The 23,801-nt window shown below is 48.8% G+C and overlaps 2 protein-coding genes across 2 annotated transcripts; one reads left to right on the forward strand and one right to left on the reverse strand.

Annotated features, from left to right (window-relative positions):
* Positions 1-996: 996 nt before the first annotated feature.
* On the reverse strand, positions 997-9,099 carry LOC116781072 (formin-like protein 14). Its single transcript, XM_032676657.1, has 2 exons — positions 8,120-9,099; positions 997-1,291 (listed from the first exon to the last, which is right to left on the reverse strand). Exon 1 carries the CDS (start codon positions 9,082-9,084, stop codon positions 8,317-8,319), a length of 768 nt encoding a protein of 255 aa, XP_032532548.1. The 5' UTR covers positions 9,085-9,099; the 3' UTR covers positions 997-1,291; positions 8,120-8,316.
* A 372-nt stretch (positions 9,100-9,471) lies between these two features.
* LOC116781090 (translation initiation factor IF-2-like) lies at positions 9,472-17,600 on the forward strand. The gene is made up of 2 exons (XM_032676689.1): positions 9,472-10,436; positions 17,266-17,600. Exon 1 carries the CDS (start codon positions 9,472-9,474, stop codon positions 10,237-10,239), a length of 768 nt encoding a protein of 255 aa, XP_032532580.1. The 3' UTR covers positions 10,240-10,436; positions 17,266-17,600.
* Positions 17,601-23,801: the final 6,201 nt, after the last annotated feature.

Consider the following 23,801-nt stretch of genomic DNA (forward strand, 5'->3'; position numbering starts at 1 on the left):
CACTCGTTTCCCTCCCCTTTTTCACTCACTTTTCCTGCCTTTCCGCCCCCTCACGTTTCCCACCCTTTCCTCCTCACCTTTCTCACTTTTCCCCCTCATGTTTCCTGCCCTCGTCCCATCATGTTTTCTGCCCTTTTCTCCCCTCACGTTTCTGTGCTTTTTCCAGTCACAGTTTTCACACTTTCCCCCTCATATTTTCTACCTGTTTCCCCTCCCGTTTCTCACATTTCCCCCTCATCTTTCCCCCCCTTTCCCCCTCACATTTCCCTCTTTTTATCCCCTCCCGTTTCTCACACTTTCTCCATCACATTTCCTGCTCTTTCCCCCTCACATTTCCTGCATTTTTTCACCCTCTCGGTGTCTGCTTCTCTTCAGTGGTGTTTGGCCTTCTCTTTATTTTTTTTTCCTGCAATGCCCTACTCAGGTAATGCTTCCTTGAGCAGCAGCCTGAGAAGCCCTAGCCTGTGAGTCTGTCTGTTGCTGAACAGAAGGTCGTGCTGAACCAGAAGAACCTCATTAGGGAAAAACAAACCAGAGTGGACTTCCTGCTGGAATTTTGGTGTTTGGGGTTTTGTTTGTTTGTTTGTTTGCTTTTTCCCCAAACTCTACATAGTCTTCTTGGTGTTCTAAAACAAATAGGTAGCCTTAGGCATACGTATCTCAGAGAAACACCCACTGCACAATGGACTTCAAGTAGATCCCATCTCCTTCTTAAGAATCACCTCACAGTCACTATGACTCCTGTCTGAAAGAAACCTGCCCTGATGGCTCTTTAGGTTAAAGGAACTCCATCAGGACAAGAAGTGCTTTTGGCCCTTTGTTGGCTCCATATAACTTTAAAAGGTGCAAACCACAGAGTTTCTTCCCATTTTCACCTATTTGGACTGACTTGACATCAGGTGAAAGCACTGAGAGCCGAGGTTACAAACTGGCTCGTGGATCTCTGCGTGTAGAGACCAAAGATGCAAAACTGGATCGATCAGCCCGTTGTTCATTACTGTCCATCTAAACAGGGGGCTGAAAGTGGGGGCTCCGCCTGCCCTCTGCTGCTCCGGGGCCAGGGCTGGGGAGGGAGAGACCAGGGATGGCCCTGGGGGGCGCCTCCAGCTCCAGGCACCATCTTGTGTGTGGCTGCAGTCCCGGCTGCCCATCTTGCGCGGTCTCTTGTGCCTCCAGGGATGGGCGCCTGTCTTTTTCTCTCCCACACTGGGATTTGGAAACGGTTCTTTTTTCCTGTGTTACACTGTTTCTTCCTTGTACACGCCCAAGTCGTTGTCTTGCTCATTTTACTCTAAGAATGGAAATAAGAGGGCTCAGATAAGCATCCATCCAAACGTTCTCTGACCACTGCAGCTTCAGCCAGCAGTCACCTGCCTCGGCTTTGCTCCTCCAGCGTTCTCTCTACCACAGCAACACACATCATTCAGCTTTCAAAGCTTTCCACAGGATATCGTCCTCTGCCATCTCCTGTTCATTAGGATCTGGTTCCTGCCTCCAAACACCCCACGAGGCTGGCTTCTCTATGCGAGCACCTAGGCACACACTTCTGTGCTTTCTTTTCATTTGGAGAGGACTGGCCGAACATTACAAGATAAGGATAATTCTCCACGTGTGATTAGTACAGGTTTGTGTATTTTCTGTAGCCTTTTACAACCACAGTTTGGAAGTACATTTTACAAAACTGTACGCACTACAGAGCGTTTCAAAGACAGCTCTTTCAAATTTTCCTTTTCTTTCCTAAATAAAGGCAGATACCTGGTTTACAAAATCACATTTCCTAAGCTGAGTCCAAACTACAGACCTTCTGCTGCTGTCTGTCCATGCCCAGATCAAATCCAGGCTTTCTCTGCATGAGCGTGCCACTGGGAGCTATCATTTCACAGCTGTTCCGTGTCTTTTGTGGAAGGAGTGGGTGATATCAGTCCAGTTCCTAGTCAAGGCTTCCATGTCTCAAAATCTCCTGCCTTAATTAGCACTAACTGGCATCCTTCTTGGAAGCATCAGAAGAAAGGCCAAGCACGAAGAATGAAGTAGTCTCTCTCTCCTGGAGGTGAACCCCCCAGGACACACACAAGGCACCAGGCTTAACGGTATGAGGGCTGAATATGAAGTTTATTCTTATTAGATTAACTAAAGGCTATTCTCATCCTTAAAATACACCAAAAAAATAGCAGAAGTGTGTAGTGGCCAGAAAACAACAGGAAAAGGGAAATGGGAGCAGAGTGCGAGCAGGCTGTGTGCTCAGGAGCTGATCTGCCCTGTCAGGCACCAGCCTAGAACTGGGCCTTGCCCGCAGCCCAAGTGAAATGGCCCTGGGCAGGTGGAAATTCAGAGCTCAGAACCAGGTGATGCCAGCTGAGGAGAATGGGTGGGAGCAAATTTGGGTCACAGGGGGAGCAAAATGCTGTTAATTTTCTTGGAACGGGTGTGGGAAGACGGGCACGTGGCACCACCCTTTGCACACCCCGGGAAAGGGGGACACTGTGGAGATGTGGGGACAGAGCCACTGCATGGACTTGGAGTGGTTTTGGGGGGGTTGGCAACCAAAGTCCTGCTCCTGAGTGGGGTGCAGGGACACGGAGGTCATCAGAGATGCAGGGCACAATGAGGGACATGGGGGACAGGAGGCCATAATGGGCTGGGCTAGATCTGCACGAGAGTGACTGGCAGTGAAGGCATTTCCTTGCTAGCTGCAGTCACTGTACTTCCCACTTTACATCTGCAAGAACAATCACCCTACAGGCTTGGCCCAACATCACTGTGATGATCAGTCAGCCTCCACCCTCTCTGGCTGGAACGTCGGCCGGGGGCAGCAGTCAGCAGTGTTTATGCAGGTTTGTCCGCTTTTTCTGCTGTGAATCCAGGAAGCGATTCGCTTTTTCAGGGCAAGAGCAGAAGCTCTGGCCCAAGCAGACTGATCGGTGAATATCCATCTGTAAGCTTTAATCTCGCTGCACACACAAGTATCCACAGCTAAGGTTAGAGGAAGCAGACAGATACGATATTCACGGGTGACAGTGGGAGCCCTTTCTTCCCCATCACACATGCATTTTGCACATAGGCGTCTTTCGCTGGAAAGGCAAGCTATTTGCAATGGCATAGTTATCCCAAAGTCCATACAACAGTGCACCAAAGCATTAGACCCTTCATTCTTCAGTACCTTCTTACTGATACCGGCTAATTAGGTTCTACTAAATTCCAACCAGGGATCACCCCCATAATATCAGGGGGCTGTTCTTCCTTTGAGTAATAATGGCTCAGCTGTCTCTTGAGGACATATTGCTGACTGAAGGCCAGTCTCTCCCATAGCCCTTGCAGAAGGAGTTTACCTTAGATCCCCAAATTTTCCATGCATGCAAAAAGACCACCAACAAACCAACAAAAAATCCGCAACAGAAACTTTCAGGAGGACCAAGGCACAAAAGCAGATTCTGCTTATCAAACCCAGAGCAATTGCATTAAAATGTCTATGAATCTTTCTTTGGCATTTTCTTAATTATGGCTGTCATTTTTGAGAGATAAATATGCTGCACCTAACAAGCCCAGATTACACAGTGACAGGAGCAATTAGTCATCCATACAGTATTCCAGCAATTGTGTACCATTTTATTCAGATAACTGGGCCCTGGACATTGCAACCGGCTTCTGATTTACGTTTCACCACTTCTTTTCCACATTCTGAGCCAGGAGTGTCCCAGGCGGCCAGGGGAGTGGGGCTGTGCAGGGAGGAGAAAGGCTCCATGTGCCTGCGCAGCGAGGGGAAGGTGCTGCTGCCCATCTGTGAGCGAGGGAGTGGGGCAGGCACAGGGAACTGGGTGCTGTGTCCGTGGTTCGGTCTGCACATGCCATAAGGGTGCAGCTCCTGTGCCTGCACAGGGTGCTTGGAGGAGGGTGAGGAGGGTGCCGCTCTGGGGAGTAAGAGCTCCAAACTGGGGTTGGTTTGTACCCTCAAGGGTGTCGGATCCCTTGCTTTGTTTAAGTTTCTTGATAAATTTTAGCCATATGGGCCAAACTGAAAGTCCATGAGAGGAAAGGAAAGAAAAACTGAAAGCTTTTAGGGCAGGGTTTTTGTTTTTCTGGCGGAAGATGGAGATGATGCATGAAAGCCGTAACGCTCCTTCCAGCAACTTCCAAGGTCTTATAGCATTGAGGGGTACAAGGGTCAGTTAAAACAGGGCTAATTAGGACTAGGATTTTAATCCAGACGATAAGATATAGGTTATTCATGGGTTATAGCTTATTCGTTTTCTGCTTCTTTCCTTGTCGAGGTCTGGTATGACATGTATTTCCACTGCTCAATACCTGAGGGGCTGCAACCCACAGTGGAGCAGAGGTCTTCTTGGTGGCAAATACAGGGGTCAATCCAGTCTTGCCCTTGACTTTTTTGTACAGATTATTTTCTAAAGGTTAACTTCAGAGGGTTACTTCCCTGTACCACTGTCCACTCTGTGGGAGGAGGCTCCACTGGTCCCTTAACCCGGGATGCGTGTGACCACCCTTTTCTGCACTGCAGACTGCTGTCTCAGTTGTTAAGAGCACCTGGAAGGGACCTTCCCATGCCGGTGTTAAGGTTTCATCTTTCTGTGGGAGATGAGCAAAAAGAAGAAGAACAATACCGGAGATGGATCACAGTTTTGAAAGAATCGACAGAGGAAGAAGACCTTATTTAAGACTACGGACTTTACTTACAAACAAGGGACTTTATGAATTAAGTTAGAGTTTAATGTTAAAATAGGGTTGTCATGTTATATTTCATAGTGTTTGTAAAGATTCTACCCCCTCTTATCCCTTTTTACTTGTTAATTCCCTTATAAGGTTGTTACTCCTCCCCTCTTGTCCATATACAATTGTAACCCCTCCCATGATCACCTATTTCATGCAAGCTCCTCCTCCTCTTATCTATTATATTCATAATGTTCCAGAAAGTTCTCCTCCTTCCCCTATATAAGGGGGAAACCATCTTAATAAAGAGTTCACTCCTGTTCCACCTACAACCCTTTGAGTGAATTTCCCCATTTCCCTTAGCTGGGCTGTGTTACCTTTCCAAGATATTACTAGAACCCAGTCTCCTGGCTTTACCTGATGTGTGTCAAAGTCTAGGGGTGAGGTTTGGGGCGACAACCCTTTTCTTCTAAGCTTTGCAAGAGAGAACACAATTGCCTGCAAATAATTTTTGAGAGACAGGTAATTTGTTTCAGGAACTGGCAACCCTTCCTCCCTTCCCAGAGAAGGTAGGCCAAACAGCATTTCATAAGGAGTATCCTTCCGTGGAGCAGTTGTAATTCACAGTAGTGCTAAAGGCAAACATTTAGCCCTAGTTTCAATTATTAATGAATATCTACTTTCAATTATTAATTTAGTAATATGGGGTTTAAGAGTAGCATTCATCCTCTCAACACGTCCTGAACTTTGAGCATGCCAGGAAGTATGAAAACTCCAAGTGATGTCCAGTGCAGCACACACAGCCTGTAAAATTTTTGAAGTGCAGTGAGGCCCTTTATCAGATCACTCTGTATCTGGGAATGATTTGTTCTAATTGAATTTTAGCCACATTTGAGGTTGTAGAGGTTGCAGTAGGAAAAGCCTCTACGCAGTGAGTAAGATGATCAGCTGTAGCCAGGAGGTATTTCCACCTCTGCACCGTGGAGAATTCAGTATAATCTACCTGTATACTTTGAACAGGTGTAGCGGTTAGGTGCCGCGGTCCAGGATTGGCGTTGTGACAACGACAGCAATAAAGGGCTCTTTACAAGGTGGAAGGTCTGAGGCTATCGCAAGTTTATTGAAGGAGGGTGCCTGCTTTTATAGGGTTCAGGGGGAAGGTACTGGAAAGATAGGTGGAGCATGGGATTGACAGGTGAGAGAACAAACCAGGGGACAAGCCAGTGGAGGTAGGAGGGAAACAAACAACCGGGGACCAATAACAAGTCACTCCACACTGCGGCAAATCCTAGCCAGTCAGAGGGAGGAACAGGGGAACAAGGGGTGAACAAGTCTGAACACGTCTGGGCAATAGGAATAAATGGGGTACATCAATGTATGCACGCATTAACAGTTTTATAAACATTCTAAAGTCCTTGAAGTCAACTCAGCAATGTCGTCTCAACTTCCATAAACTTCTCTCCACTTTTGGAACCTTTCCCACTCTGATTTCTCTTTCCTCCACAGTTAGATAGGGTTCTTCCTCCACTAGGGGCTTTTCTCATCACTTTCTTATGTACCCTTGGGCAAACCAAACCTCATTCAGTCACTTGTTTTGCTAGTGTACATACTCCTACCCAGCCATAGGTTCTTAGAAATGGGTCACATAATGCTTGGGTTCCCCAGGGTGTTTCCTGGTATAACTTAATTAATATTTCTCTAGTAATTGCTTTGTTCAGTATTTGCCTTCCATCTGGTAAAAACCACCTGCCTTCCTGGGTTTTCACACCTCCCATTTTTTGTAAGAGTTCTTCTTCTTCCTTCATAAACAATGGAAGTTTTACATTCCCTGTTTTGCTGCTACGTATCAAGGCCAGCATTTTGGTTTCTTCCTCCCTTGCAGCCTCCTTAGCTAGTTTATCAGCCAAATGATTTTCCCTTATTTCCAGAGTCTCTCCTTTCTGATGTCCCATTACAGGGACTACAGAAACAGCCTCAGGTAGATCAAGAGCTTCCAAAACTTCCAGGGCTACCTGCTCATGTACTGATTCTTTCCCTCTAGAGGAAATTAATGCCTGTTCCTTCCATATTTTCCCAAAGCGTGTACTACTCCAAAAACACACTTAGAATCGGCAGAAATTGTTCGACTCTCTCCTCTAAGTAACTCCAAGGCTCGCTTTAATGCATATAATTCACATGTCTGGGCCAACCAGCTGTTGGGCTCCCCAGTGGCATAACCATTATGATGCTTCCCATTTATACATCGGGATAAGCTGACCTGTCACTACAAATTCTCTTTCCATCAACTAAGGGGGTTTCCTGTAAATCCTCTCTGACTTTAGTTTGGTATTCTAGAATGTCTAGACAGTCATATTCAGGGATTTCTGATTCTGCCCTCCCACACAGGAACTGAGAGGGATTTACGTTCTTATCTGTAGCTAATACTAACTTGTCCTTTTCCATTAAAATGGTCTCATATTTCAGGGCTCTTAAGTCTATCAACCACCTCCCAGACTTCTGACTCAGAACTGTTGTAACTGCACGTGGAGTGGACACAATTAAAGCACCTCCAAAAGTTAATTCTCTGCTTTCTTCCACTAGTAAGGCTGTAGCAGCTACTGCCTGGACACAGGTCAGCCATCCCCACAATACCGGGTCTGATATTTTCAAAAGGTAAGCTATGGGTCTTTTCCGGCCTCCCCATATCTGAGTCACGACTCCGTAAGCCATTCCTTCTTCCATGATGATATACAAGTGGAAGAGTTTCTCCAAGGAGGGGAGTGCCAGAACAAGTGCTTGGATCAATTTCTCCTTTATATCCTCAAACTGTTGCTGCTGATCTCTAGTCCACTCAAGTTTTTCTCCCTCTTCCCGTAATTTTTCATATAGGAACTTAGCATGCTGGGTAAAGTTCTCGATCCATAATCGACAATATCCAAGCAAGCCTAAGAACTTTCTTGTTTCTCGTTTGGTTCTAGGAAGGTGCATGGCAACAATACCAGAAATGCATTCTGGGGTTATCCTCTTTCACCCTTCACTTGTTAAATGCCAGAGATATTTTACTTCTTTTTCCACAAACTGTAATTTAGTGTTAGAGACCCTTAGTCCTTTCCCTCCCAGGAAGTTTAATGACCGGACAGTGGCATCTTGAACTTCTTCTTTTCCCTCCCCTGATACCAATAAATCATCTACATATTTTAGTAACCTAACCCCTGGGGGTGTTCTAAATTCCTCAAGAACTTTTTCTAGGATTTGTCCAAACAAATTTGGAGACTCTGTAAACCCCTGGGGTAAGGAAGTCCAACGTAACTGCTGCTTCCTTCCTGTGATAGGATTTTCTTCTCAAAAGCAAATATATCCCTACTGTTCTCTGCTAAAGGACAGGCCCAGAAGGCATCTTTAAGGTCCACTACACTAAACACACGATTGTGGGGGATTTTACTCAATGGGGTATAAGGATTTGAGACAGCTAGATCACATGGACGAGCTTATTCAAGTTTTTTAAATCTTGAAGTAATCTGTAAGTCTCATCTGACTTTCTGATTGGTAAAATAGGAGTATTGTAGGGAGACATGCAAGGTTCCAACAACTCATCTCTCAAGAATCTTTCGACTGCCTGTTGTAACCATCATAGCTGAAGCTACTTTTTTTCTGGTCCTTTCTTTTCTTGAATACTTAAGCTGCCACTTGCTGACATTCCCCCTCACCCCAGCCCCCTTTTTGCCTCCGGAAGGCTTCGAACAGAAAGGGCACTGGAAGTTCAGCTCTGCACATGCTGAACTGGCAGAAACGTGTCTCACGTGTCACTCTTGGCACAGGTGAAGACAAAGCTTTGGAGTGGTCTGGGTCCCAAGGGATGCACTCACAGCACAGGGTCCCGGTTGTGAGAGGCCCGATCCCCAGCAGAGCACTCCCGAGTGAGGTCCAGGGGGCTCTCCCGAGCCAGGAAAAGCCCGGACGAGCAGAGACGCGGGCCCGGGCACACCCTGAGCGAGTCGCTGCCGGCGCAAAAGGACACCAGGGACCATTGACACCCTCATATGATGGGAGCTTGCTGTGCTTTATTGGCAGAGCCAGGCCCACGTCAGGGCCGCGCTCTGGTTGCTCTGGCTCTATAAGGCCGAGGCCCTGAGCTTGGCTCAGCGGCGCCTGCGCCTCCTGCCGCCCCGGCGGCGCCGGCGGTATCTGGAGCGGCGGGATCCAGCCCGCCGCCTCCTCCGCGCGCCCCGGCGGCGGGAACGGCGGCGGCTGCGGCTCCGGCTGCGGCTCCTGCGGGAGCGCCGGCGGTAGCGGGCCATGGTGGTTCTGGCTGAGGGCTGGGGGCGGCTGCCCAGCTTTTATAGGAGAGCTGCGCAAGACCCCTTTGTGACACCAGCGCTTTCCAGAGCCAGCATCACCAGCGAGGTCATAATGCGGCCCACACCCAGACCCTGCAGAATCCATGGCACCTGAATCCAGAGGATAATTCTTTCAGTCTGAAGGAACATTTCTTTAAAGACATTCAGAGGGTTGGCCTGCTTACAGTGAAATAGAAAGAGTTTGGAGATAATACTTTCTAGGTAAGTTCAGGCTGTAGGGCTGGGATCAGGCGCATCGCATATGGCTAGTGCTGGGTGCATTCTGAGAGGATGCTGATTTTCTCTAAGGACAACCCAACATTTCACATTACAAGCCAGAAACATCTATTTGTCCTAGTTCTTTCCTTAGAGGGAAGAGAGACCTTCATTTCCCTGAAGTTTTCCGAAATGGCTCTTGTCCCTCCCCTACAGGGAATGTCTTTAAAGAAATGTTCCTTCAGACTGAAAGAATTATCCTCTGGATTCAGGTGCCATGGATTCTGCAGGGTCTGGGTGTGGGCCGCATTATGACCTCGCTGGTGATGCTGGCTCTGGAAAGCGCTGGTGTCACAAAGGGGTCTTGCGCAGCTCTCCTATAAAAGCTGGGCAGCCGCCCCCAGCCCTCAGCCAGAACCACCATGGCCCGCTACCGCCGGCGCTCCCGCAGGAGCCGCAGCCGGAGCCGCAGCCGCCGCCGTTCCCGCCGCCGAGGCGCGCGGAGGAGGCGGCGGGCTGGATCCCGCCGCTCCAGATACCGCCGGCGCCGCCGGGGCGGCAGGAGGCGCAGGCGCCGCTGAGCCAAGCTCAGGGCCTCGGCCTTATAGAGCCAGAGCAACCAGAGCGCGGCCCTGACGTGGGCCTGGCTCTGCCAATAAAGCACAGCAAGCTCCCATCATATGAGGGTGTCAATGGTCCCTGGTGTCCTTTTGCGCCGGCAGCGACTCGCTCAGGGTGTGCCCGGGCCCGCGTCTCTGCTCGTCCGGGCTTTTCCTGGCTCGGGAGAGCCCCCTGGACCTCACTCGGGAGTGCTCTGCTGGGGATCGGGCCTCTCACAACCGGGACCCTGTGCTGTGAGTGCATCCCTTGGGACCCAGACCACTCCAAAGCTTTGTCTTCACCTGTGCCAAGAGTGACACGTGAGACACGTTTCTGCCAGTTCAGCATGTGCAGAGCTGAACTTCCAGTGCCCTTTCTGTTCGAAGCCTTCCGGAGGCAAAAAGGGGGCTGGGGTGAGGGGGAATGTCAGCAAGTGGCAGCTTAAGTATTCAAGAAAAGAAAGGACCAGAAAAAAAGTAGCTTCAGCTATGATGGTTACAACAGGCAGTCGAAAGATTCTTGAGAGATGAGTTGTTGGAACCTTGCATGTCTCCCTACAATACTCCTATTTTACCAATCAGAAAGTCAGATGAGACTTACAGATTACTTCAAGATTTAAAAAACTTGAATAAGCTCGTCCATGTGATCTAGCTGTCTCAAATCCTTATACCCCATTGAGTAAAATCCCCCACAATCGTGTGTTTAGTGTAGTGGACCTTAAAGATGCCTTCTGGGCCTGTCCTTTAGCAGAGAACAGTAGGGATATATTTGCTTTTGAGAAGAAAATCCTATCACAGGAAGGAAGCAGCAGTTACGTTGGACTTCCTTACCCCAGGGGTTTACAGAGTCTCCAAATTTGTTTGGACAAATCCTAGAAAAAGTTCTTGAGGAATTTAGAACACCCCCAGGGGTTAGGTTACTAAAATATGTAGATGATTTATTGGTATCAGGGGAGGGAAAAGAAGAAGTTCAAGATGCCACTGTCCGGTCATTAAACTTCCTGGGAGGGAAAGGACTAAGGGTCTCTAACACTAAATTACAGTTTGTGGAAAAAGAAGTAAAATATCTCTGGCATTTAACAAGTGAAGGGTGAAAGAGGATAACCCCAGAATGCATTTCTGGTATTGTTGCCATGCACCTTCCTAGAACCAAACGAGAAACAAGAAAGTTCTTAGGCTTGCTTGGATATTGTCGATTATGGATCGAGAACTTTACCCAGCATGCTAAGTTCCTATATGAAAAATTACGGGAAGAGGGAGAAAAACTTGAGTGGACTAGAGATCAGCAGCAACAGTTTGAGGATATAAAGGAGAAATTGATCCAAGCACTTGTTCTGGCACTCCCCTCCTTGGAGAAACTCTTCCACTTGTATATCATCATGGAAGAAGGAATGGCTTACGGAGTCGTGACTCAGATATGGGGAGGCCGGAAAAGACCCATAGCTTACCTTTTGAAAATATCAGACCCGGTATTGTGGGGATGGCTGACCTGTGTCCAGGCAGTAGCTGCTACAGCCTTACTAGTGGAAGAAAGCAGAGAATTAACTTTTGGAGGTGCTTTAATTGTGTCCACTCCACGTGCAGTTACAACAGTTCTGAGTCAGAAGTCTGGGAGGTGGTTGATAGACTTAAGAGCCCTGAAATATGAGACCATTTTAATGGAAAAGGACAAGTTAGTATTAGCTACAGATAAGAACGTAAATCCCTCTCAGTTCCTGTGTGGGAGGGCAGAATCAGAAATCCCTGAATATGACTGTCTAGACATTCTAGAATACCAAACTAAAGTCAGAGAGGATTTACAGGAAACCCCCTTAGTTGATGGAAAGAGAATTTGTAGTGACAGGTCAGCTTATCCCGATGTATAAATGGGAAGCATCATAATGGTTATGCCACTGGGGAGCCCAACAGCTGGTTGGCCCAGACATGTGAATTATATGCATTAAAGCGAGCCTTGGAGTTACTTAGAGGAGAGAGTCGAACAATTTCTGCCGATTCTAAGTGTGTTTTTGGAGTAGTACACGCTTTTGGGAAAATATGGAAGGAACAGGCATTAATTTCCTCTAGAGGGAAAGAATCAGTACATGAGCAGGTAGCCCTGGAAGTTTTGGAAGCTCTTGATCTACCTGAGGCTGTTTCTGTAGTCCCTGTAATGGGACATCAGAAAGGAGAGACTCTGGAAATAAGGGAAAATCATTTGGCTGATAAACTAGCTAAGGAGGCTGCAAGGGAGGAAGAAACCAAAATGCTGGCCTTGATACGTAGCAGCAAAACAGGGAATGTAAAACTTCCATTGTTTATGAAGGAAGAAGAAGAACTCTTACAAAAAATGGGAGGTGTGAAAACCCAGGAAGGCAGGTGGTTTTTACCAGATGGAAGGCAAATACTGAACAAAGCAATTACTAGAGAAATATTAATTAAGTTATACCAGGAAACACCCTGGGGAACCCAAGCATTATGTGACCCATTTCTAAGAACCTATGGCTGGGTAGGAGTATGTACACTAGCAAAACAAGTGACTGAATGAGGTTTGGTTTGCCCAAGGGTACATAAGAAAGTGATGAGAAAAGCCCCTAGTGGAGGAAGAACCCTATCTAACTGTGGAGGAAAGAGAAATCAGAGTGGGAAAGGTTCCAAAAGTGGAGAGAAGTTTATGGAAGTTGAGACGACATTGCTGAGTTGACTTCAAGGACTTTAGAATGTTTATAAAACTGTTAATGCGTGCATACATTGATGTACCCCATTTATTCCTATTGCCCAGACGTGTTCAGACTTGTTCACCCCTTGTTCCCCTGTTCCTCCCTCTGACTGGCTAGGATTTGCCGCAGTGTGGAGTGACTTGTTATTGGTCCCCGGTTGTTTGTTTCCCTCCTACCTCCACTGGCTTGTCCCCTGGTTTGTTCTCTCACCTGTCAATCCCATGCTCCACCTATCTTTCCAGTACCTTCCCCCTGAACCCTATAAAAGCAGGCACCCTCCTTCAATAAACTTGCGATAGCCTCAGACCTTCCACCTTGTAAAGAGCCCTTTATTGCTGTCGTTGTCACAACGCCAATCCTGGACCGCGGCACCTAACCGCTACACCTGTTCAAAGTATACAGGTAGATTATACTGAATTCTCCACGGTGCAGAGGTGGAAATACCTCCTGGCTACAGCTGATCATCTTACTCACTGCGTAGAGGCTTTTCCTACTGCAACCTCTACAACCTCAAATGTGGCTAAAATTCAATTAGAACAAATCATTCCCAGATACAGAGTGATCTGATAAAGGGCCTCACTGCACTTCAAAAATTTTACAGGCTGTGTGTGCTGCACTGGACATCACTTGGAGTTTTCATACTTCCTGGCATGCTCAAAGTTCAGGACGTGTTGAGAGGATGAATGCTACTCTTAAACCCCATATTACTAAATTAATAATTGAAAGTAGATATTCATTAATAATTGAAACTAGGGCTAAATGTTTGCCTTTAGCACTACTGTGAATTACAACTGCTCCACGGAAGGATACTCCTTATGAAATGCTGTTTGGCCTACCTTCTCTGGGAAGGGAGGAAGGGTTGCCAGTTCCTGAAACAAATTACCTGTCTCTCAAAAATTATTTGCAGGCAATTGTGTTCTCTCTTGCAAAGCTTAGAAGAAAAGGGTTGTCGCCCCAAACCTCACCCCTAGACTTTGACACACATCAGGTAAAGCCAGGAGACTGGGTTCTAGTAATATCTTGGAAAGGTAACACAGCCCAGCTAAGGGAAATGGGGAAATTCACTCAAAGGGTTGTAGGTGGAACAGGAGTGAACTCTTTATTAAGATGGTTTCCCCCTTATATAGGGGAAGGAGGAGAACTTTCTGGAACATTATGAATATAATAGATAAGAGGAGGAGGAGCTTGCATGAAATAGGTGATCATGGGAGGGGTTACAATTGTATATGGACAAGAGGGGAGGAGTAACAACCTTATAAGGGAATTAACAAGTAAAAAGGGATAAGAGGGGGTAGAATCTTTACAAACACTATGAAATATAACATGACAACCCTATTTTAACATTAAACTCTAACTTAATTCATAAAGTCCCTTGTTTGTAAGTAAAGTCCGTAGTCTTAAATAAGGTCTTCTTCCTCTGTCGATTCTTTCAAAACTGTGATCCATCTCCGGTATTGTTCTTCTTCTTTTTGCTCATCTCCCACAGAAAGATGAAACCTTAACACCGGCATGGGAAGGTCCCTTCCAGGTGCTCTTAACAACTGAGACAGCAGTCTGCAGTGCAGAAAAGGGTGGTCACACGCATCCCGGGTTAAGGGACCAGTGGAGCCTCCTCCCACAGAGTGGACAGTGGTACAGGGAAGTAACCCTCTGAAGTTAACCTTTAGAAAATAATCTGTACAAAAAAGTCAAGGGCAAGACTGGATTGACCCCTGTATTTGCCACCAAGAAGACCTCTGCTCCACTGTGGGTTGCAGCCCCTCAGGTATTGAGCAGTGGAAATACATGTCATACCAGACCTCGACAAGGAAAGAAGCAGAAAACGAATAAGCTATAACCCATGAATAACCTATATCTTATCGTCTGGATTAAAATCCTAGTCCTAATTAGCCCTGTTTTAACTGACCCTTGTACCCCTCAATGCTATAAGACCTTGGAAGTTGCTGGAAGGAGCGTTACGGCTTTCATGCATCATCTCCATCTTCCGCCAGAAAAACAAAAACCCTGCCCTAAAAGCTTTCAGTTTTTCTTTCCTTTCCTCTCATGGACTTTCAGTTTGGCCCATATGGCTAAAATTTATCAAGAAACTTAAACAAAGCAAGGGATCCGACACCCTTGAGGGTACAAACCAACCCCAGTTTGGAGCTCTTACTCCCCAGAGCGGCACCCTCCTCACCCTCCTCCAAGCACCCTGTGCAGGCACAGGAGCTGCACCCTTATGGCATGTGCAGACCGAACCACGGACACAGCACCCAGTTCCCTGTGCCTGCCCCACTCCCTCGCTCACAGATGGGCAGCAGCACCTTCCCCTCGCTGCGCAGGCACATGGAGCCTTTCTCCTCCCTGCACAGCCCCACTCCCCTGGCCGCCTGGGACACTCCTGGCTCAGAATGTGGAAAAGAAGTGGTGAAACGTAAATCAGAAGCCGGTTGCAATGTCCAGGGCCCAGTTATCTGAATAAAATGGTACACAATTGCTGGAATACTGTATGGATGACTAATTGCTCCTGTCACTGTGTAATCTGGGCTTGTTAGGTGCAGCATATTTATCTCTCAAAAATGACAGCCATAATTAAGAAAATGCCAAAGAAAGATTCATAGACATTTTAATGCAATTGCTCTGGGTTTGATAAGCAGAATCTGCTTTTGTGCCTTGGTCCTCCTGAAAGTTTCTGTTGCGGATTTTTTGTTGGTTTGTTGGTGGTCTTTTTGCATGCATGGAAAATTTGGGGATCTAAGGTAAACTCCTTCTGCAAGGGCTATGGGAGAGACTGGCCTTCAGTCAGCAATATGTCCTCAAGAGACAGCTGAGCCATTATTACTCAAAGGAAGAACAGCCCCCTGATATTATGGGGGTGATCCCTGGTTGGAATTTAGTAGAACCTAATTAGCCGGTATCAGTAAGAAGGTACTGAAGAATGAAGGGTCTAATGCTTTGGTGCACTGTTGTATGGACTTTGGGATAACTATGCCATTGCAAATAGCTTGCCTTTCCAGCGAAAGACGCCTATGTGCAAAATGCATGTGTGATGGGGAAGAAAGGGCTCCCACTGTCACCCGTGAATATCGTATCTGTCTGCTTCCTCTAACCTTAGCTGTGGATACTTGTGTGTGCAGCGAGATTAAAGCTTACAGATGGATATTCACCGATCAGTCTGCTTGGGCCAGAGCTTCTGCTCTTGCCCTGAAAAAGCGAATCGCTTCCTGGATTCACAGCAGAAAAAGCGGACAAACCTGCATAAACACTGCTGACTGCTGCCCCCGGCCGACGTTCCAGCCAGAGAGGGTGGAGGCTGACTGATCATCACAGTGATGTTGGGCCAAGCCTGTAGGGTGATTGTTCTTGCAGATGTAAAGTGGGAAGTACAGTGACTGCAGCTAGCAAGGAAATGCCTTCACTGCCAGTCACTCTCGTGCAGATCTAGCCCAGCCCATTATGGCCTCCTGTCCCCCATGTCCCTCATTGTGCCCTGCATCTCTGATGACCTCCGTGTCCCTGCACCCCACTCAGGAGCAGGACTTTGGTTGCCAACCCCCCCAAAACCACTCCAAGTCCATGCAGTGGCTCTGTCCCCACATCTCCACAGTGTCCCCCTTTCCCGGGGTGTGCAAAGGGTGGTGCCACGTGCCCGTCTTCCCACACCCGTTCCAAGAAAATTAACAGCATTTTGCTCCCCCTGTGACCCAAATTTGCTCCCACCCATTCTCCTCAGCTGGCATCACCTGGTTCTGAGCTCTGAATTTCCACCTGCCCAGGGCCATTTCACTTGGGCTGCGGGCAAGGCCCAGTTCTAGGCTGGTGCCTGACAGGGCAGATCAGCTCCTGAGCACACAGCCTGCTCGCACTCTGCTCCCATTTCCCTTTTCCTGTTGTTTTCTGGCCACTACACACTTCTGCTATTTTTTTGGTGTATTTTAAGGATGAGAATAGCCTTTAGTTAATCTAATAAGAATAAACTTCATATTCAGCCCTCATACCGTTAAGCCTGGTGCCTTGTGTGTGTCCTGGGGGGTTCACCTCCAGGAGAGAGAGACTACTTCATTCTTCGTGCTTGGCCTTTCTTCTGATGCTTCCAAGAAGGATGCCAGTTAGTGCTAATTAAGGCAGGAGATTTTGAGACATGGAAGCCTTGACTAGGAACTGGACTGATATCACCCACTCCTTCCACAAAAGACACGGAACAGCTGTGAAATGATAGCTCCCAGTGGCACGCTCATGCAGAGAAAGCCTGGATTTGATCTGGGCATGGACAGACAGCAGCAGAAGGTCTGTAGTTTGGACTCAGCTTAGGAAATGTGATTTTGTAAACCAGGTATCTGCCTTTATTTAGGAAAGAAAAGGAAAATTTGAAAGAGCTGTCTTTGAAACGCTCTGTAGTGCGTACAGTTTTGTAAAATGTACTTCCAAACTGTGGTTGTAAAAGGCTACAGAAAATACACAAACCTGTACTAATCACACGTGGAGAATTATCCTTATCTTGTAATGTTCGGCCAGTCCTCTCCAAATGAAAAGAAAGCACAGAAGTGTGTGCCTAGGTGCTCGCATAGAGAAGCCAGCCTCGTGGGGTGTTTGGAGGCAGGAACCAGATCCTAATGAACAGGAGATGGCAGAGGACGATATCCTGTGGAAAGCTTTGAAAGCTGAATGATGTGTGTTGCTGTGGTAGAGAGAACGCTGGAGGAGCAAAGCCGAGGCAGGTGACTGCTGGCTGAAGCTGCAGTGGTCAGAGAACGTTTGGATGGATGCTTATCTGAGCCCTCTTATTTCCATTCTTAGAGTAAAATGAGCAAGACAACGACTTGGGCGTGTACAAGGAAGAAACAGTGTAACACAGGAAAAAAGAACCGTTTCCAAATCCCAGTGTGGGAGAGAAAAAGACAGGCGCCCATCCCTGGAGGCACAAGAGACCGCGCAAGATGGGCAGCCGGGACTGCAGCCACACACAAGATGGTGCCTGGAGCTGGAGGCGCCCCCCAGGGCCATCCCTGGTCTCTCCCTCCCCAGCCCTGGCCCCGGAGCAGCAGAGGGCAGGCGGAGCCCCCACTTTCAGCCCCCTGTTTAGATGGACAGTAATGAACAACGGGCTGATCGATCCAGTTTTGCATCTTTGGTCTCTACACGCAGAGATCCACGAGCCAGTTTGTAACCTCGGCTCTCAGTGCTTTCACCTGATGTCAAGTCAGTCCAAATAGGTGAAAATGGGAAGAAACTCTGTGGTTTGCACCTTTTAAAGTTATATGGAGCCAACAAAGGGCCAAAAGCACTTCTTGTCCTGATGGAGTTCCTTTAACCTAAAGAGCCATCAGGGCAGGTTTCTTTCAGACAGGAGTCATAGTGACTGTGAGGTGATTCTTAAGAAGGAGATGGGATCTACTTGAAGTCCATTGTGCAGTGGGTGTTTCTCTGAGATACGTATGCCTAAGGCTACCTATTTGTTTTAGAACACCAAGAAGACTATGTAGAGTTTGGGGAAAAAGCAAACAAACAAACAAACAAAACCCCAAACACCAAAATTCCAGCAGGAAGTCCACTCTGGTTTGTTTTTCCCTAATGAGGTTCTTCTGGTTCAGCACGACCTTCTGTTCAGCAACAGACAGACTCACAGGCTAGGGCTTCTCAGGCTGCTGCTCAAGGAAGCATTACCTGAGTAGGGCATTGCAGGAAAAAAAAATAAAGAGAAGGCCAAACACCACTGAAGAGAAGCAGACACCGAGAGGGTGAAAAAATGCAGGAAATGTGAGGGGGAAAGAGCAGGAAATGTGATGGAGAAAGTGTGAGAAACGGGAGGGGATAAAAAGAGGGAAATGTGAGGGGGAAAGGGGGGGAAAGATGAGGGGGAAATGTGAGAAACGGGAGGGGAAACAGGTAGAAAATATGAGGGGGAAAGTGTGAAAACTGTGACTGGAAAAAGCACAGAAACGTGAGGGGAGAAAAGGGCAGAAAACATGATGGGACGAGGGCAGGAAACATGAGGGGGAAAAGTGAGAAAGGTGAGGAGGAAAGGGTGGGAAACGTGAGGGGGCGGAAAGGCAGGAAAAGTGAGTGAAAAAGGGGAGGGAAACGAGTGAAAAAAGGGACTGAACTGTGAGGGGGAAAGGGCAAGAAATATGAGGAGAAAAGGAAGGGCAAGAAACGTGACTGAAAAGAGGAGAGAAACGTGATCGGAGAAAAGGGCAGAAAACGTGGGGGGGGAGGGCGAGAAATGGGAGAGGGGGGAAAAGACACTTCATTTCTCCATTTCATTTCCTCAAGTCTTGAACCACAGTACAGACTTCTCTTTCTCCAGCTGTTCAGAATTTTCATACTGGCTCCTGAAGAAGGATGCTCGTGTGTTTATAGATTCAAGCACAAATACTTCCAAAGCAATCCCAAGGCTTGTGGGCACCGTGCGTATGTCCAGAGTAGATGTGGGAAGACCATCCCAAAGCACCCGTCTCTACAAGCACACCTGCACTTCCAAGAGGCAGCTGCACACTCTAAAGAGGCCTCCAGGCTAAACCCGATTTCTAATTTGCGAGTCCAGTCTCTAAAACAAGACAACACCCAGATTGAACTCTGCCTTACTGGGTGTGTTCCTGTGATAAGAAATCCAATGTTCATTGTGCATTTCTGTTGAGCTTTTCAATGTCATTTTGAGCCCGTGCCACTTCTACAGCTTTAGAAGAAATAAATTCTGCAGCTGAGATGGAGAGGAGCTGACCGCATAGTTCAACCCAGAACTCCAGTAAACCAGAGGCCAGGTTATGTAGCTTTTAGACTTTCCATGGAAAGGCAGAGTTTGATGAACCACAACGAAATCATTGATGCTGGATCCATGTGTTTCAGTAAACTAGTCTGCAAGAAGTGCCTGACAGGGTTTTATCTCCAGCAGGCAGACTTTAAAACTTTTGGTGGAAAATGCAGAGTTTCAGTCAACTGTCAGCTTACTGGAAATCAAGTGGGAAAAAAACCCCACATCATTGTTGGCCAGTGCAGTGAGGAGGCCCAGAGGCTGCTGAGCTCTGGTGCAGTCAGGGATGAGAACAACGGCCTTGTGGCCAGAGCCAGCTCCAGCTCCAGCAGCTCCAGCTCCAGCACCTGCAGGGGGGAACCTCCCATTTTGACATCGCTGGTCAAATTGCGATGCCACGTCCCTTGCTGCTCATATTTGGGCACCAGCAGAGCCTGGGCCAGGCTGGTCCAAGCCTTGACACCTGCCGAGCGTGCCGGCAAGCGGGAGCAGCTCCTGGTCCTCAGCTCTCTCCAGCCCCACGCAGAGCACAGAATGGCCATGGAGACACAGTGGGGCTGCCCCATGTGCCAGGACATCAAAATGACGTGGCTGCCGCTCTTCCCTGTCACCACGAGTTCTGCAGGGTTTGCATCCCGCGGTGGACAAGGAGAAATCCAGCGTGCCCACTCTGCAGCAGGACAGTAAAGACTGCCAGGTTTCCTGGCCATGAAGGACATGATTATATAGAGATGGCCATCAGAGCCCCCGAGGAGTTACCGGAGACCAGGAGTTGAGCAGGGAGAGCTCCCTCCCACCTGCCCGAAAACAGCCCCCATCGCCCTGTTGTGCCCACTCCACCTCCCCCACCCGGAACACTGTCCCCAGCTGGGCAGGGGACCGCAGGGCCACAGCCCATGGACGACATCCTGCCCGAGGTGTGGGCAGGACTATTCCGTCGACAACAGCATCTCCTGGACCGCGTGTGGCCCTGCCTGCACCAGAGGCTGGAGGGAATATACTGGGACCAGTGGTGGTTGGCCACTGATCCACAGCGTCAGCAGTGTCATCGTGGGCCGGTGCAGCGAGGAGGCACAGGGGTTGCTGGGCTCTGCTGCTGCCAGGGACGAGAACAACGGCCCTGTGGCCGGCTCTAGATGCAGGTCCAGCAGCACCAGAGGCTCCAGCAGCCTCAAGTCCAGCAGCTCCCAGGAGGGGACTCCCACCAGCAGCGCCGCAGGCTCCAAGGTGGAGGAAGCCGATACATCGGCGGCTACCCCTCCTGGCAGTCCCAGCTGCCCCCGAGCTGTGCCTGACTCCGCAGAGCAGGAGCAGCAGGCAGAGGGGGCAGGTCCCTCTGCCCAGGGCAGCAGCTGCGGCCCCTCCACTCTCAGACGGGGCAGGAACCGCTTGCCCGGGGCGTCCCAGCACCCCCCCAGAGGAGGGTCCCCAGCCCGCAGGATTGCCCTCCGCCCAGCAAAGGCCGCCTCACCGGCCCACGTGCTGGGGGATACAGCCACGGCCCGGGAGCCCCAGGATCATGTCCACGGCAGAAAATTGCTGGTGACAGACTGAAGCTTTGCCAGCTGTGAAGATGAATTTATGTAAATAAGGAGCATCATTTATGTAAGAAATTCATCACTTGATGAATTTGTGCAAATAAGGAATAGTTATGTAAAAAAATTCACCATTTGATGTAAATTAATTTGATTAACTGATGTAAATATATTCCTATAGAGCACGAATATCAGGCAGGGGACCTCTGAAAAGGGTCTTGCAATTCACATTCCTTCTTGATTCAGCTTTGGGATGGACATGAACAGGGCACAGAAAAACGGGGAGGGACAGAGTTTGGGAGCGCTGTTGTCGAACAGCGGAGCAGGAAACACAGGAGCAGCAGCAGATGGAACACGTGGAATGCGGGCGCGGGTTCCGAGCAGCGCGACCCACAGGGGAGCCCTGAGGCGTGAGGCGCTGTGAGGGGGGCGAAGCAGAGACAAGCACACCCATGTGACCTTTGCCGTGCTAATTTATTGTCAGGCCCGCCGTGTGTCCGTACGGGGCCTGGTCCGCGGTGCCCGCTCAGCGGCGTCTGCGCCTCCTGCCGCCCCGGCGGCGCCGGCGGTACCTGGAGCGGCGGGATCCAGCCCGCCGCCTCCTCCGCGCGCCCCGGCGGCGGGAACGGCGGCGGCTGCGGCTCCGGCTGCGGCTCCTGCGGGAGCGCCGGCGGTAGCGGGCCATGGTGGTGTGCGGGGCGTGCGGCTCACCCGCTTTTATTGGGGAGCCGGGGACCCCCTTTGTGACGCCAGAACTTTGCAGAGCCCCTGTCATCAGCGAGGTCACAATGGCCTCAGAGAGATGCCCTGATGTGCGTTGGGTGTTCAGCACGGACGGTTCTGATATGGGCACGCAAATTCCACATCTTCAATATCAGAACTCGTGTATTTTGTGAAGGAGTATTATTGTAAAGTCTCTTAAGTGACTGGCATACTTGCTGAGGTGCTGTGTGGGCTGGCACTGATTTTTTTGCAAAACCCAGCCAAAAAAAGTTGTCGAGCCCTCAGACTGCACTTGTCTGAGCCGTTCGTGGATGCATGGCAGCGTGAGGCATGTGCCAAAGGGAGTATTGGAGCAGGTACTGATTCTGTTGCTAGTTGACAGGTTTACTTGCAGATCTTGGGTGATATGGGGGCTTGATGGTTATTTTTGCAAAGCAGGAGAGTGGTGGCTCACAGAATTTTGAGTCAAACGGCATATTTTTAATGGTGTACATCTGTTTGCATTTTCTGTTAATAGTGAAATGTTCTTCATATTGGCTTTATGCTTGTTTATTCTTTCCTTGAAGATGCTTCTTAAGAAAGGTCTTAACAGAGTATGAGAAGAAAAAAACAGTCTGTAGGAGGTGGTAACCACTAAGCCTGGCTCAAGGCTGTTTTAAAGAAAAGGACATGTTTGCATGCCCAGATTTTCTTATTTTTCCTTTGCAGTCTAGCCCCAGCTACTCTGAAGAACAGATGCCAGTATCTGCACAATAAGATGCCTCACATTAAGAGACTAATACCGGATTTGACAAACAGCAGGTGGAGTTCTGGCACCAGCTGTGTCAGCCAGGACACGTCAAGGAACTATAGTTTATTTATCTGAAAGTTAAGATTATGTATGTCATTACTGAACTGTAGCATATCAAACTTGTGCATTAGGTTTCAGTATTGTTAACTACTTTTGTTGTTCCTGTTGCTTATATCGTATTTGAAGCTGCTTTTTTCTTGTCTTTTCCTTTCTTCAGGACTAAGGTTTTTACATTGAAATAAACTTATCAGTAGATACTGAAGACACAGTACTTTGACTATGGAGTTGTGCATATTTGAATTAAAAATAGTGTAGGAAATTGAAATACTTCAGGGCTGTTTTCTGTCCTCTCTCGTTAATGCAAACTCTTCACTTTAAGCGGTAGAAGGGGCAGGCACTTATCTCTGCTCTGTAGGAACCAGAGACAGGACTCAAACCGGAAGGAACGGCCTGAAATTGTGTCAGGAGAGGTGTAGGTTGGATATTAGGAAAAAGTTCTTCCCCCAGAGGGCGGTCGGGCACTGAACAGGCTCACCGGGGCAGTGGTCACAGCACCAAGGCTGACAGCTCAAGCATCATCGGGTGCAGCCACTGTGACCTCGCTGGTGATGGTGACTCAGAACGCTCTGGTGTCACAAAAGGCTCCCCCCGGCTCCCCCGCAAAAGTGGCCTGAGGTGCCCGCCCAGCGGTGCCTGCTCATCCCCCACAGCACCATGGCTGGGAGGGAACGAGAAGGAAGGGCCATCAGAGCCCCTGAGGAGTCACTGGAGACCAACAGTTGGGCAGGGAGAGCTCCCTCCCACCTGCCCGAAAACAGCCCCCATCGCCCTGTTGTGCCCACTCCACCTCCCCCACCCGGAACACTGTCCCCAGCTGGGCAGGGGACCGCAGGGCCACAGCCCACGGACAGCATCCTGCCCGAGGTGTGGGCAGGACTGTTCCGTCGACAACAGCATCTCCTGGACCGCGTGTGGCCCTGCCTGCACCAGAGGCTGGAGGGAATATACTGGGACCAGTGGTGGCTGGTGGAGGATGTACAGAGCATCATCCTGTACAGCCTCTGCCTCTACGGACCGAATATAGAGGTCTTGGTGGAGATCATGGAGCCTCTGCTCAATGAGCATGCGGCACCACTGATCCACAGCATCAGCAGTGTCATCGTGGGCCGGTGCAGTGAGGAGGCACAGAGACTGCTGGGCTCTGCTGCTGCTAGGGATGTGAACAATGGCCCTGTGGCCAGTTCTAGATTCAGGTCCAGCAGCTCCAGCTCCAGCAGCTCTAGGTCCAGCAGCTGACCTGCAGGCTCCAGAGTGGAGGAGGAAGCCGGTACATCACCGTCCACCTCTCCTGGCAGTCCCAGGAAATGAGAGGATCTGAGTGTTGGAACAATAAAACATAACGGATCTGTGAAAATACGTTCTGTTCTTCCTCCAAATGAATATTCTCATATTCAAAACGTCACTGAAGATTGAAGCCAAAATGCCGAGTAATTTTATTTCACTCAGCTGTGTTAAGACATTAATAAGACCATTA

The sequence above is a fragment of the Chiroxiphia lanceolata genome, chromosome Z (assembly GCF_009829145.1).
Source record: "Chiroxiphia lanceolata isolate bChiLan1 chromosome Z, bChiLan1.pri, whole genome shotgun sequence".
Classification (NCBI taxonomy): domain Eukaryota; kingdom Metazoa; phylum Chordata; class Aves; order Passeriformes; family Pipridae; genus Chiroxiphia; species Chiroxiphia lanceolata.